Source organism: Lactuca serriola, chromosome 3 (genome assembly GCF_051521515.1).
Source record: "Lactuca serriola cultivar US96UC23 chromosome 3, Lser_US96UC23_V15, whole genome shotgun sequence".
In the NCBI taxonomy this organism is placed as follows: Eukaryota; Viridiplantae; Streptophyta; class Magnoliopsida; order Asterales; family Asteraceae; genus Lactuca; species Lactuca serriola.
Genome location: NC_136410.1, coordinates 248,755,269 through 248,772,152, shown reverse-complemented (window position 1 = coordinate 248,772,152; position 16,884 = coordinate 248,755,269). Strand labels below are relative to the sequence as shown.

Below are 16,884 nucleotides of genomic sequence, written 5' to 3'. Positions count from 1 at the left end.
GAATTAGATTGACATCCTCAATTTATGTAATTCTCAAGCTTTGGTATTCATTGCAAGAAACATATTTGGGTTCTGTAATGGAGTATAAGTTTGCAAGTGGAAGTTCACATCATGCATGTTGGAGATGGTTTGTTACATAAGCTCAGATAGGTAAAAGTTGGATTATGCTTCTTAATAAGCTTCTCGTATAATTTGTTGGATTGATTCATATGATTATGTGATGCTTGGCTTATGACAATGGAAAAGTTCACTTTGTTACAACACAAGTCTTTCATATTTTGTTTTGTTTAATATATCATCCTACTCATTTTTTTTTTCTATTTATGAAACTAAGTAATCTTTATAGGAAATTGGAGATTTTTTTATAGCCACATGTCTCTAATATTATTTAATATTTACGGGAAGTTGGATGTGTAGGTGTGATGGGCGATTATCTCATTGCTTTGATAAAATTATGGTAAAGTATTTTCATTTTTTCTTAATATTCTCTTGTAACATTATTTCATTTTATTAAACCATTGACCTTTTAAATTTTTTATTAAACAAAGATCAAATCCCATTAGTGAAGGTTCTGTTCTCATGAAAATATTTGAGCTTTTGCAGGCATGAATCCAAGGAACACATTATTGAAGGCACAAAGAATAGTAGTTTCATCACAGTTTCATATGATGAGGTATTACAGTTTGATCCCATAACACAGGGTCTGATCCTCCATTTTTAATGAATTTTGTGCATTTTGTTTCAATAACATGGATGAAGCTCATAAATGTTGTGACTTCACCTAATTTTGTGTCTAAAGAAAATTATTTAGTTGAGACTTAAACTCATAAATCATAACATTAAGCTTTTGTTACAACCTGACCATTCTGGATCAAAACTTGTATCATTCACATGATGTTGTAATTATTAGGAGTGAAAATAATGTTGTAATTATTGGGATGTTCAGCTGTAATAATAAGTCTAAAGGGTATAATGGTCCAATTTTTGTTGTTCTTAAAAGTTTCAAGGCTTTTTATGGTTTTATGCTTCAAGGTTGGTTTTATTGGAATAAAAAAAGGAAAAAGGAGTAGAAATAAGGGGTTTATTAAAGGGGCTCAGCTATTCCAATACAAAAAATTTCAAGCAAGGGTATTTTGGTCTTTGTTTGTTGTTTGGATTTTTTTTAAAGGTGACAGGTTTGGTTTTATTTGCTGGAAACATAAAGATTATGTTTGGCTTGAGATGTTGGGGATTAGATTAAATGGAATAAATTAACTTGGAGCGAAGTTGATTTCAGTAAAGGGTATTTTTGTCCTTTTTAGAAATTAAGCAGGAAGTTGTGTTTTTTTTTTTTTCAAAATTGCATCTAAAATAAATTTACTTGCTTTGTTTGATTAAGTCATAATCATCAAAAAGGCTTCTTGTTGTTTCTCATGCGATGCACTGTAAAAAAAATTATTATTATTGATGCATCAAAGATTTAATTACTATTTGGAATTTAAGAAAAGAAGATTGGATTTAGGATGTTTTGAGGTTTCATGCATACTGTGGGTCTTTTTGGAGTAGATATGAACTTGTTTTTTGGAACTATGGTATATATTGGATTTATTATCATATATTTCTCAAAATTGGTTTTGAAACAAAAATCAACGGATTTTATAATCTTTTCGATTCAAATCCGAACTGTTTAGTTGTTCAAGTTTAGTTGTTCAATTTTATAACTATCCACAAAAAGATAAATAAAATAAAAGTCTCAAAAAATCGAATCGAAGAAATATATTTTTTCGGTTCAAGCCTGAATTTATTAGATGGTTGGTTTTATGTTTTTATCCCAAAATTATAATAATATGGTGTTGAATATTTTTATTCGGGTTAATCTCTTTAATATTGTGAATAAATTGTATGATTTAGTAGATGTAAATTAATTGGTATTAAATTGCTTTGGTTATTGTTAATTTTATTGTTTATTGCTACGGTTATTTTTATAATTGTGTATACAAAATTGGCTTTAAACTAAAGGAATTATTTATAAGTAGTTTAGTTGTAATTATCTACAAAAATTAAGAATAATAAATTTAAATGAATTAGGCCATTTTTAAGCCAAACCCCATGTATAATGTAATATTTTATTTTTTAAATCATTTATCATAAAGCTTAAAATCTCTACAGATTTAAGTAACACAAATCAAGTAAGAATTATGTATAATTTTTCATTAGAGTATCTTACAAACCGTAAGCGATTTTCTTAAATAGTTTCTTAATAATTTCGTATTTGCTAGAATGACTCTTATTGATAATTGTTTTAATGCTGTAAACTATTTGCGCAAAATAACTAATCGCCTCTATAAACTAAATTTAAAAAAAAAAAAAATTAATCGCACCCGTCGCTTGGCGTGGGTAAACGGCTAGTGTGTGTGTGTGTGTATATATATATATATATATATATATATATATAGGGTCGGCCCGTGGGCATGGGCAAGCTGGGCGATCGCCCCAGGCCCCCAAATGCTACATGGCCCCAATTTTTAACTTGTTATTTTGGTCATATATTAGGAGCCCATTACTTTTTAGTCTATTGGACTACTACAAACCCCAATACTTTGATTAGGAACTAATCCAAAAGATGGAGCGTGGGAGAGAACGAGACTTACTGCCGTGCGTCCTAATTCCAAGGCGTCGTAACTCTTCAAAAGTCAGATTTCTATAGAAAATCCAAACGTTGTCATGGAAAACCCAAACGATGTCTTCTCTAAGAGCAAGAGTTAACGATCATTCTTCTATTTCTTATTCAAGATTTCAAGTTAATCAATTTCTTTCACTCTTTTTTGATTTTCTGAATTCGTCCACAACAACCATTAGCGAATCGAATGTAATTTTAGAATTGAGAGACTGATTGTGTCTTGTTCTTTTCACGATTTCAGAAAACGGGAAACTCTATTGTTTCCCTTCTTGTTGTCGATTTCCTTTTTCTAATATAGCACCAATAGGAAGTTAATCAGTTTATTTGATTTATTTTAGGAATCTGGCCTAGAGATTTGAATCGAGAGTTCCAGTTACCGCCTCAATTGGATTTCTTTCTTAATTGCTAGAAATTTGAAGGTTCAATTTTCAGAATTGATTGTTAGAGGTGAAATTGATTTCTGATAATATGACTGTGAATCTTTGTATGTTCTATCACTCTTGAAATTTCTTATTATTTTTTGAAATTCGATTTTTATGAGGCTGTTCAAGTTAGAGACATAATCAAATGTTAATATTTTTGAGTTAGAGTCAGTTCTTGAACTTCATTGCTTAATTTCGATTTGTAATGTTAATATTCTTATTTTTGATTTATGAATGGTACTCTTTTTTATTTTTATTTCTATGTTTTTGATATGTGTAGAATTTTCTCTTGTTGTATTGTTTTTTCAATTACTTACAGGTTATTAACAACAACAAGTATTCTGGATTTAAGCAATTCACATAAAAACTTTTTGTCGATGATAAATCTACTTCAGTTGGAGGTCAACAACTTATGTACAAAAACAGAACTGAACAAGTTAATGAAGAAACAAAGGGGATGGGACTTTAGTATTTTTGTACTTCTAATAGCATTGTATTTTCCCATTTCTATGGTGTACAAATTTAAATGTATTGTTATGTATGTATAAAATAGTGTAATATACGACGAAAGGGCCCCGTTTTTTATTTTGCCCCGGGCCTCCAATCGTCTTGGCCCGGCCCTGTATATATATATATATATATATATATATATATATATATATATATATATATATATATATATATATATATATATATATATATATATAGGGAAAAGATCAAATGAGAATACCTAAAAGGTTGAGAACGCGAGAACAAGTATATTCATTTCTGATTCAATGTATTCATTTGTGGAGAAATGATAAATTTTTACGCATAATCAACATGAATATGTTTTTTCTCTTCAATTAAAATTAAATGCGTAAAAATTTATCATTTCTCCACAAATGAATACATGGAATCGCAAATGAATATACTTTGTTCTCGCGTTCTCAACCTTTTTTGTGTTCTCATTTGATCCTACTCCTATATATATATATATATATATATATATATATATATATATATATATATATATATATATATATATATATATATATATATATATATATATATATATATAGAGAGAGAGAGAGAGAGAGAGAGATAAGTTTTTTTTGTTTGTATTAATATAAAAATAAGAAAACAAAATTCAAAAGGGTAAATTATTCATTTTAAGACTTTTCAAAAAAATTTGACCAAATTTGTAATAAAAGTCATTTTTTGGATCGGTGGTGCAACTTCAAAACTTTTTGGAAAAAAATGTCAATTTTTGACATACCATAAGGAACATTTTTGCAACTTTGTTATTATCAAAAGACAAAATTGTAAAAATGGTCTCTCTGATTGTAAAAAAATATATATATGGTTTTATCCAAAAAAAACTATGATAGTGCATAGTTGTCCAATTTTAGATATCTTGTGTGGTTTTTTTAGATATCTTGTGTGATTTTGATACCTGTCAACTTAAAAAAACTATTATACTCCTTATATTTGTTTTTAACTTTTTATATTTATGTTAATGTTTTTTCATTAATTAAAATAAAAGAAGGGCCCACCCACTTATCCCCCCAATTTCTAAATCACTCTTTCCACATACTTCCACGAAGTCCTCCATTGGAAAAGGGTACTTCAGTGGTACTCTCATCGGAAACCACCGCCGATGCTACCATTTTCGTCGAGAACCACCACTGAAATGCAGATAACTTTTTCTTGAATGAAAGAACTCAAAATCGACAAACCTTATTACATTTAAATCTTAGATATGATCTATATGGGACAAAAGTCTAGATGTCCAAATTAATCAAAGGAATATCTTAAAAAGGTAATAAAAAGGAATCTGAAAATTGATTTCTCACCTTTAAAATCAATGGGTATGGTAAGAATCGATCTCGTTCGTCGATATCAGATGAAAGAATGAGCGATCAGAGGTGTTGGAAGGGAAACATCGACAAAGGAGTAGAAGGGTTCTTGCATAAAAAAGAGGAACAATGATGCTTGATTCTAAAGATCAATGTTGACTAGGGTTCAGATTTTGTAGGGAGAAGGCTGATGGAGGAGAGGTGGAGATCTTTATGAGGACTCCATTAAGTAGATATAGTCATATCTACTAAAATCACCAATAAAAGTCACAAAGTAACATTCATTATGCCTTGTGGTAGGTCTGAGCTGTCCACATGCATCGGTGTGGATTAAGTCCAACGAATGCTTGCCTTGTTCACAGTTTCCTGTAAAAGGTGCTTTTGTCACCTTGCTAAGTAAGCAAGACTCGCATACATCGTTTGACTCTAGGTCAAATGATTCCAAGATCCCATCCTTTTGGAGCTTAGGGATGCGTTTCTTTTTTTATATGCCTATGATGACAATGCCACAAGCTTGATTTATCCAATACATTATTGGAAGAACCAACATTTAACATTAGATTACTAGAGTTGCCTACACATAGAATTGGAAATTAAATAGAAAAGAAAGAACTACAGCCGAAATTTGTATCCCCAAATGTCAAATTTCTAAGTTAAATGCAGATGCACTGATAATCCACAATTAGCTAACCAAAGATTAGATTCATAAAAACGAAAGGAACAAATAAGAGCTGGAAAATTTGATGAAAAAAGGAACACATAGTGACAAAAGTGATTTCACTGACTACAAGGTTAGAATCCCCAACTTGGTTATACTGCATCACGTTTCTCTGTGGTTGTGTCATGGTCGTGATAATGGAAGCAAACTTCTTTTGGTAGAAGAACTTCCTAACGGAAGATGGTGATGAGAAGTCGGAGGTGAAAGCACGGAGAGACGAAATGTGGTTTTTGTTGTTACTGGATAAGAGGGGTTAAAGTCGAGCTATATGCGAAGAAGATGAAGCCATTGGAATTTGGAAAGTCGATTGTGTAGATTGGTTGTTAATTCTCATGACCACTTGAATGGAAGAATTGGATAGACTTTGAACTACATAAGTGACCAACGTGAAATTGTTGCAACGTGGATGTGGTCAAACAAAGTAAGAAACTGTCTGCTTGTAACATCCGGATTTCCAGGTATTATATTCTGTCATTTATTTTTTTGAGTAAAAGAGAGGGACTCGATGAGTTGAGTCGTAGACTCGTCGAGTGGGACCGTGATTGCTGACTGGATTAATGAACGGACTCGACGAGTCGAAAAGGGTAGACTCGACGAGTCCGTGCTGTGGATTGAAACCCTAATTCTCGGAATCTGTGTCCTATTTAAAGACCTTTATGGCCTCCATTTGCGGCTACCAGTCCTGAGAGAGAGACCCTAGAAAGCTTGAGCGAGTGGTGAGAGAGATCGAGCTATTTTGATCATTTTTGGTGTGATTTTGCAAAGGAGAAAGTGTTTCCAGCAACGGGAGGTCAAGAGGATTGCATTTCAGTGGGTTTTCAACTTGGATCTTCAAGTTTGAGGTAGCTATTCGATCCTATCCTTCTGTTTTGCTTAAGAGCATTGAATTTAGGGTTTTCTATACCCCTTTTTGTGGCTTTTTTAATTGAGTATAGTGTCCCATTGAGTGCTAAACTCTAGATCTGGACCTTATGATGTCCGGGGAGCCTGAACCATTCTGCTTTTTATGGTTCTATGGAGGAAATGGACATAGGTTGCCATGATAAAGGTAGAATGGGGGTTTCCCCGCGATTCGTTGCTGAGTAACCCGACGAGTGGAGAGGGAACTCGTCGTGCTAAGTGGGGCTGGGAAGGATTCAGAGGACCAGTGTGGACTCGCCGAGTCGCCTAAGTGCACTCGACGAGTCTGGTCAAAGTTTGACCGTTGACTTCGTTGACTTTTAGGGATTAGTCAATGTTTGCACTTTTGAGCCATGATAAGGGTAGAATGGTCTTTTACCCTTCTTAGAGAACCTAGAGGAGTTAGCCTAGCCTTTAGAAGTTGTATTAATTAGAGTAATTATTATGTGATTAGGCGGAGGCTAGTGCAGTATTTCAGAGTTCGAGGTTTACCGAGTTATCCGAGGTGAGTCTTCTCACTATACATTACCTTGAGTGGTAATTAGAGTTATGTGACAGAGTATCTTGTGTGTTATTTATGTGATGTGTTGCACTACATTATTTCTAAGTGATTTATAATGTGTGTATTCCAGAGTTCACAAAGTTAGGAACAGAGGGTCCACAGAGTTGGGGCCAGAGAGCCCACAAAGTTATAGCCTCGAGTGGCTAATATGTGTTATATGGGTATTTTGGGGAACTCACTAAACATTTATGCTTACAGTGTTGTGTTATGTGTTTCAGGTACTAGTGAGGATCGCGGGAAGGCGCCGGCATGATCAATACACACATGAGAAATTTTTATACATTATGATCTTGGGATTGTGTTTCTATGGATTGATATGTGATACAATGATATTTTTATAATATTTATGAATGAAAGTATGTTTTGAAAATGTGAAAAATTGTTTAAAAAATTACGGTGTTACAAGTTGGTATCAGAGCCTTGGTTTGAAGGATTCGGATGCACCTTCGAGAGCATTTGAACTCAAACTGGGGATTTGAGGAATTTTTCGAAATAAACAAAAATTTTCTAAAAGAGTAAAAAGGTTTTGAAAAGAGCAGAGCAGAGCAATGTGTACGATCAGCCAGCGCCCGAACGGTGATTTCCTAAAATACCCTTATATTATGTGTACGAAATAAAATCTCTTTCTTACTGTCCAAACTCACCATATCACAACTAGATATCATCTCTCTTCGGAGCAAGTCATTCTTGACTTAATCACTAAGTTTGATCTCATATACTAACTTGCTTTGATTGCATTCCTTGTTAAGAATCAACTTATGTGTATAGTTGATATAACACCTGCTGTCATTTATATTTCCTTACATGTCTGCACCTAACTCTCTAATTATCTAACTCTAACTTATTAATATTGTTGAGCTTTTATGATCCTTTGAGATTAACTATTCCACAATTATACTTGTTCTAACGTTTGTTCAAGTGTGTGTCAAGTTTTTCTCTTAACAATGATATATATTATTTTTTTGTTGTAGAGTGAGTGCATATGTCATGGCTCTTCGATCCAACAATGATGTTGTGGACACTTCCAACACAAAAAAGAAGTCTAGTTGCAGGTTACTGAAATACCCTCCTAGTCATCTATACCTCTACACAACCTTACTAACTAATGACTGAAATACCCTTGTTGCAGGTTCCATGATCTGGAAATCATTTTGGCATAATGATGGACATAATGACATATTAAGAGCCCAAAAGATTTGGGATCAAAGGATCTTAACAAAAACAAACTCTAGAATTGTAGATGTGGTTGTTGTATAAGAGTTTACTTACCCTTTCTTTTTCTAAAATGAGAAATGTACTTATGTTTATCATTTTTAATCAAAATTAGCAATTGAGATTCTTCGCTTTTGGTCGTATTGTTTATGTGACTTGAACTTCCCTGTCCTTAAGTTCTTGAGGATTATCACCTTTGGGATAGGGGCAAAATCATCCAACAATTTTAAATACCATCAAACTTATGTGTAGATTAACACAACATTAACCAAAATGACAGCCTACTTTCATTTTTAACATAGAATTGCAGAAAAGATCCGTTTTGAACCCAAAATGACAGCTTTATTTCATTTTCACCCAAAATTGTATTAAAGTATAGTTTTGAACACAAAATGACAACTTATTTTCTTTTTTAACCGAAACTATCCTCATACTTTTGTTTTTTTCACAAGATACCATCATACTTCCGTTTTTATCACAAAATACCCTCATAATTTCGTTTTTTCATGAAATTCCATCATTTTTCGTTTTTTCACAAAAATACCATTATACTTCTGTTTTTTTTTTAACAAAAATACCCTTATAATTTTGTTTTTCACAAAATACCATCATACTTCTGTTTTTTTTAACAAAATACCCTCATAATTTTGTTTGTTCACAAAATAACATCTTACTTCCGTTTTTTTTTTCACAAAATACCCTTGTAATTTTGTTTTCACAAAATACCATCGCATATTCGTTTTTTTCCACAAAATACCCTCATAATTTTGTTTTTCCACAAAATACCATCATACTTCCGTTTTTTCACAAAATACCCTCATAATTTTGTGTTTTCACAAAATACCATCGCACATTCGTTTTTTTCACAAAATACCCTCATAATTTTGGTTTTTTTCATAAAATGACACCATACTTCCGTTTTTTTTCACAAAATACCCTCATAATTTTGTTTTTTCACAAAATACCATCGTACTTCCGTTTTTTCACAAAATACCCTCATAATTTTCTTTTTTCACAAAATACCATAGTACTTCCATTTTTTTCACAAAATACCATGATACTTCCGTTTTTTTTTTTTTTTTCACAAAATACCCTCATAATTTCATTTTTTTCACAAAATACTATCGTACTTCCGTTTTTTTACAAAATACCCTCATAATTTCGTGTTTTCACAAAATACCCTCATAATTTCGTTTTTTTTCACAAAATACCCTCATAATTTCATTTTTACACAAAATACCATCGTACTTCCGTTTTTTTCACAAAATACCCTCATAATTTTGTTTTTTCACAAACTACCCTCATAATTTCGTTTTTTCACACCATCATACTTTTGTTTTTTTTTACAAAATACATCATACTTCCGTTTTTTACATAAAATATCCTCAAATTTGCTTTTGAAACACACAATGGCAACCAAATTTCAATTATAATCACACTAATCATAAACAATCAACAACTTTCATTCGAAAACATTAAAATTGGTAAGAAGCATCAATAACTTCTAGATTATTCATACATTGTTTGTGTCTAAAACATGAAAAAGGTGCAGTTAACCAAAAAAATGTCATGAAGCATCTAGTTTTTCGTTTGCCTACATAAATAACACATATCATCATTATATCTCTTGCAACGATTCATCCGCCTGATACATGAAAAAAATATAAAAAATTGTTAATATATTCATTAGAGTTTTCAATCATGAAAATTAAATTATTATTATAATTACCTTTCTTTTTGAACAACTAGTGGCATAATGACCCAATCCTTGACAGTAAGAGCATGTTCGTTTTTTAGGGGCTTCTAAAGAAGACTGTATTCTACTTTCAAGTTTAGGACGCCCTTTTGTAGTAGTTGCACCAAGAGGATCACGGATAGATAACTGTGATATTATATGTACTTGCAAAATGTCCATACAAGAACTTTGATATGCATTCTCCAAAGACATAGATTTTTTCGATTTGCTTGTTCATCTAAAAGACTTATCAATATCGTATTGAGTTTTTGTATCTCCAAAGGCTAGTCCCTTGCTTGTTCAATTAGTTTAGTAAAATTTGAGTGAACACAAAATAATGTGTAGGCACTAACTCCGTTTTCATTATATATTTCTCCAAGTACGATACTAATACTACCTAGTTTGTACCTAGCATCAAGGGTCCATCGTGGTAAAATATAGTGACTCGGTAGTTCTTGAACATGCTTCTTCTTCATCACATATCAGCTATGATTGCATAAAATCCCATTTGTCTGATACATAGAACACGAACATGTGACGCTGACTTGATTTAAAGAACGGAAGGTAACAATACGCCAATATTTATTATCAACATCCAATTACCCAACTCTATATGTGTTTTATTATGTCGTTTTTGTTATAGTCTCGTGAGTCAAATTGGTAATAGCTTCGGTCCATTCTTTTTTGAAAGTATCAAACATTTTTCTAGTATAAAATTTACATGCTTTTGCTTCGATTGGATGCAATGTAGAAAGAACCGGTCTCAAGTTCATAGTCTTGAAGTCTTCATCTTTTTCGGCCGCCCTTCGTGACTCAACTACTTTGTCATATTGTACAACGAATTCATTCAACATGGTTTTCGAGTTAACAAATCCATCAAAAAATGAATTGATACTCTCACTTCGTCCGGTTGTGGTCATACTAGCAAAGAAAGTATCCTTCAAGAAGGTTTTAGCCCAATGTATATGTTGGTTATACATGTCACTAAGCCAACAATTGCTTTCCAGTTCATACTTAATACGCATATCTTCCCATGTTGCTTCAAATTGTTCAATGGTGTCATTATTTATCCATTGTCTGTGCGTATCTTGAAAATCACTGTAATGGGAAACATATGATCGAAGGTGCTCAGTTTCATGCTTCCTGATATGCCATGAACAAAAGCGATGTCGAGTATTTGGAAATGCTTTTTTATTGCATTGCCCATAGCTTTGTCTTGATCGGTAATATTTGCCTTCAGATACTTGACAAACATACATTTGAGGAAATGCTCAAATAACCATTCAAATGTCTCTTCCTTTTCGTTTTCAAGCAATGCTCCACCAAAAAGTATAGACTGTCCATGATGATTCACCCCAGTAAAGGGACCAAAAGGCATCTTGAATTTGTTAGTCATATAACTGACATCAAACACAACAACATCTTTGAATTTTGTATATGCATCTCTTGATCTACCATCAACCCAAAAGATATTTATAGGATACCCATCATTAGACAAATCCACGACAAAATACTGGTCATTGTCCACTAATGTTTTATCTTGAAAATGTTTTATAAGTCCATAAAACTCCTTTCCTCTATGTTGTTTTTGATGCTCAGATAAAACATCGACACATTGCTTTGAAGTTACATCAGCTACATTTGAGGTTTTCATTGTATTAACAACCTTTTTAATCTGAGAAGGTTTCAACCCTGCTTGACCAAATTGCACCATCAGAGATTTACCTTCTATTGAACGGTGGAAATTGCTATAAGATCGATGCTTTATAACCTTTGTAGGTGTCATGGTCAAGTCGTGATTGTGTGTGTCAATAAACGAGTCCACCAACCATTTCCCATCATCCTGTCTTGTTATTCGAAGCTTTGCTTGACATACGATTCTAACATCTCTACGACGTTTTTTCTCATTTTCACTTGAAGCATCTTTGTCCATCCTTTTGAAGCCTTCTTTGTTGCATACATATATCTTCTGAAAAGGCTCATTTGTTTTAGGATTTGTAATTGTGTCATCTCTACATATACCAAATCCATGCAAAAATGAATAATCATTATAAAATGCATAGGCATCATTAGGTGTATCAAAAACCTTTCCCAGTATCCTTTCATCATTAACATCATCTTCGTTAAATTCAATGTTCCCACCGATACTATTTATTTTTTCACTTTCATATGTTGCTTCCACATTATCATTTGTGTCAATATCTTCGGTTATATATGGTTCTATAGCTAAATTAGTTTCTTTGGCTTCACTTATTATGGCCTACAATAGACAACAATGCATATTGAAACATTATACGTAAAAAATATATTAACAACCAACAATGAAAAACTAAAAAAAAAAACTCAAATACATTAGATATTTTACATTTTTAGAAAAATTGTTAACTAATTGCAATGTCTACCTCTAGAAACAATAATGTCAATAATAAAATCACAGAACAAATATAGATTCAACAACTAATAGAGAACACCATAAAAAATAATGTCAAATATCAAAAATCAGAAAAACTTCAAAAAATACGTTTCAGAAAAAATCGATTGGAAGTACTTATTGTATGCAATTCTAGAAAAAACGTTTTGGAGGCTATACTGTTTGATCGAATCCAAATTCTTGAATTGAAACTTTTTAATTTTTCAATAATTGCGATTGGAGGAATATAGCAAGTAAACTACAACACCTATAACCCAATTTCATGAATTGCAACTTCTTTTTACTGCGATTTAGAAGAAAATTAATGGATGTTCCAAAATAAACATGATAAACTTAAAAATTGAGGAAATTGACCGACGTGGTGAGACAAGTGAACTGCAACAGGGATGAAATTGACTTTGCTGTTGTGAATTGCAATTTTTTTTTACCGTGAATAGTTTTTTTTATGTGAATAACGATTAATGTTAGTACCAATAATATGTTTGCGATCGACTTTAATGTTGTAGATTCGGTATATTAAAAACCTCAGAACAATACGATGATCATGTAAATTTGTATGATCATCGCACCCAATTTCATGAATTCATAGTTTTTATATTTGATTTGTGATTTATTGGTATCGAATAGTCTTTTTGTGATTGTATGAAATCGTCATTTTTTTTTCTTGTGAATTGATGTAGTCGATTGTCACAACTATCATTCGAAAAAGGAGTAATCTGGGTTGGATTTCACTAGGAACAATGAAAAGTAGATTATTTTTAAGGAAATTATTCTTTTTTATTTTCAGAAAATTAAACAATTTTACAAAACAACGTAGTTTTGATTAATTGGGTATCTAAACTTATATACCCTAAAAAGTATATTTACTTTTCCCATATAAAATAACATTTTTTTTGAAAAATTTAATTAAACTAATTTTGATTTCAATTGATATTAAACAATGTTTAGTCTGTAGATTAATGACCAAAATAATGACCAAAAGAAACCAAAAGAAAAGAACCATGTGCATATAATGACCGGAAAAGAAACCAAATGAAAAGAACCATGTGCCGGTAAATATTTGAATTGTTCTTATCATTAATTATCAAATCTTTAATTGGATTTTGATTTTTGTTTCTATAGGTAAGAATTTTAATTTTTCAATAAGGACAAAAAATACACAAAGAGCAGATTTAGACTAGGAAAAGAGAACACATGGTAATATGGTATGATAAATGACTTGTGAGATAAAAGATCGACAAAAAAATGAGAGAGAAACCGATAACAACAAAACCAATAGATCGTCACAAGACATGAGATAAAGATCGTTATAAATCTAGCTCTATTTTATTTTATTTTTTGGTAGTTTTAGTGTTAAACTAATAGATATCTATATAGTTTTATATAATTTAGGAAATGGTAAAAGATACGAAATTGAATTCTTATGAGTTTTAAATATGATTTTTTTGTTAATTTCTACAAAGGCTTACGACCTAGTTTACTTCTAGACAACATCAATATTTGTATTTTTTTTAAATCGTTCCGTGTAATTGGATTATATAAGGAAATTAATCTGGACACAATAATTTTTTTATAATAAGTAACACTTTATGTTTTAGATGAGATGTAAAATATGCAAAACATGTAATTATTTGTTATAACAAAAAAGTTGTGTATGAATTATGGACTAGTACCAAACCTAGCCTCAAAACTCACTTTGGTATAAACCAAAGTACCAAACCTAGCCTTTGGGGCTTAGCCAAGACTAATATGGGCGAGTATTTGTATTGATCCCATTTATGAACACCTTTACTTAATAATAAGTTAATCCTGAATTCTGTTTTAGGTATTAGTATCATTATGTGATTGTAAACTTTTGATTTATAATTGTCAATTTTAATTTTAAATATACTTGTTATAATAAAAGAAGTAGAAAATACACATTAATTTTTTCGTTCAATTTACCTCACAATTTGATGAACTAAAACACGGGTTGTAACAACAATTCAGTCTTAATACATTTCGTAGCACAAAAACAACTCAAAAGAGAAACCAACTTTTGTTCCTTTGCATGCAAGAAAGGCCTCATTTGCCATTTGATAGGATTCCGTTTCTTTGTTGTCACCAAAAACTTTTGGCTATGGTTTGATCCTTCCACTCTGCCATATGGCCTACACTGCTTTAACAAAAGCAACAACTTTATTATTATATAAATATACCCTAATCTAAAATAGTTATTACCCTATTGCCATTGTATATATATCATCCTACAATCATTTTAAAATTACATGTGGAGGAAGGAAGTGTTACTTTTTGTCTAAAAATCATGCATCAATTTTCTCGATTATTCATAAAATACAATATCATTCTATTTTAAAACGATGATATTTTTAGATATTTGCATACTAATAAAATGTTTTTCTTTTATTAAGTTAAGACTAGGTGTGACACCCGTGTATTACACGGGTTTATTTGAAAAAAATTAAATATTAAATTAAAGTGTAAACATAAAATATTTTGTAATGTACAACTTTTAAAATAAGGAAGGAATAAAACATATTTATTGCAATTTAATATCATATATATGATATTTAATACTTTACATATATAAGTATATGACTTTAATTTTAAAAATTGAAGCAAATTAAAAATTGACAAGTGGATAATATTTATTTCAAAAATACCACAAAATGACAAGTGTCAAAACTCATGAGAGATTGCCATATGACAAAAAAAACCTTCATTTATTAAGGAGGATTAGATATTGAAAATAAAATCTTTTTTGAATTGATCTTTTATTATATCATTCCATTTTGTTGTTTTTTTTCTAGTAAATCATCCTTTGTGAAGAAAAAAAAAAATCATAATATAGCAATATTATCTATATACAATTATGCTTTTTGTAATAGATCCCATCAAATCTTTGATAAAAAAAATACTTATTTCGTTGGGCTAAATGGCATAATCGATATTTAGGCCAACTTTTGTGGCAATATACATCAACTTACAATATACCAACCAAGCAAAAGAAGGCACGACGAAAGCAAGGAAAGAACAAAACATGAGCATTTCAACTTTCACGACTTTGATACAACTTCTAATGCATCATGTACAAGTAAAACCCCTCTAGATTATAACTATAAGTTCGAAAGATCACATTCTTTTTAATACCCAAAAGCTGTGTAAATCTGCCACTATCTCCTCTATCATTTTCATGTCCTTCTTCAAGTTTGAGTCGATAAAGAAGCTCATACACGTTAAAAAAGCATGTAAGAGCTTCACTGATCAGATCTTTCGATCCAGATGTAATAGGATTAAAGTTCGTAAGGCTATAAAAACTGTCACCACCTTTCTTGTTTCACCACGTCAAAAAATACGCTTTCGTTCAATGAGACAACGCTCTTCCACAAGCCACCATTACCACCTCCTTCAGAAGGGTCTTCCGGCCATATTCATTGATCAACTCTATCATCCAAAATCGGGTCAATCATCAAGACAACCCGTAATTAACAAAGATAATAAGGAACCAGGTTTTGCTACCACTAGTGCAGACAGTAGTGGTAGTAACACTAGTGCCCGTACTAGTGGTAGCAAACTGGATGAAAACGTAACAACGAAACAGTTTTCGTTGTTACGTGAGAAAAAAAAAGATGAGAGTAGAAAGGGAAACATGTTACGGACACGAGACATACGAGGGGTGGATGAAAGAGCAGAGGATTATATTTTGAAGGTTCGAGAACAAATGAGGCTCCAAAGGGAGCAATCGATTCTTGATTTTCAAGAAATGCTTGCTCGAAGTGTATGATTTTTTTCCCATCATACATATTATATATTTTATGACATGAACATGATCTATTTTTAGTTTTTTTTTTAGATTTCCATTTTATTTTCCCAAATTATTTTTATGGGATAAGCAATTGGTATTTCTTTCAATAATAGTGGGGTAAATGCCCCCACTAGGGGTGTTTCCTTCAATAATAGTGATAACGAACAATGACCTCAATCTTTACACCTAAGGTAAAAGTGTGAGACTTTATTTTTATTTTTTTATTTTTTATTTTTTAATAATAGCGTTTAGAGAGTTGCTTACTATCATATTCCCGATCACTAGAAAGAAAAGATAGCAATAGCAGCGACAATTGGCAACATGTCGCCACTATTCGACTAATGGATCGTGTTGATCCATGTCACTATTTCTTTGAGAGGAAAGATGGGTATTTGTTTTGAAGATATAAGGTGATGCTTAATGGTTATATTATTCTTTTAATTTTCTTTTTGTTCATTTCTCATATGTAAAATTATTGGGCGTGATATATAGAAAATTGGAAATATAAATCTTTTTTAATATGTGTGTTCAAAAATCCCAGACTTCAATGGTTTGGATAATTGGAAATATTGTTATATGCTTTAGCATTTAAAAATTCGGAA

The 16,884-nt window shown here is 31.4% G+C and overlaps 1 protein-coding gene across 1 annotated transcript; it reads right to left on the bottom strand.

Annotated features, from left to right (window-relative positions):
- Positions 1-11,112: 11,112 nt before the first annotated feature.
- On the bottom strand, positions 11,113-15,708 carry LOC145096163 (protein FAR1-RELATED SEQUENCE 5-like). Its single transcript, XM_079033929.1, has 2 exons — positions 15,628-15,708; positions 11,113-12,306 (listed from the first exon to the last, which is right to left on the bottom strand). The coding sequence occupies exons 1-2, from the start codon at positions 15,706-15,708 to the stop codon at positions 11,113-11,115; spliced, it is 1,275 nt and encodes a 424-aa protein (XP_078890055.1).
- Between the last annotated feature and the right edge of the window lie 1,176 nt (positions 15,709-16,884).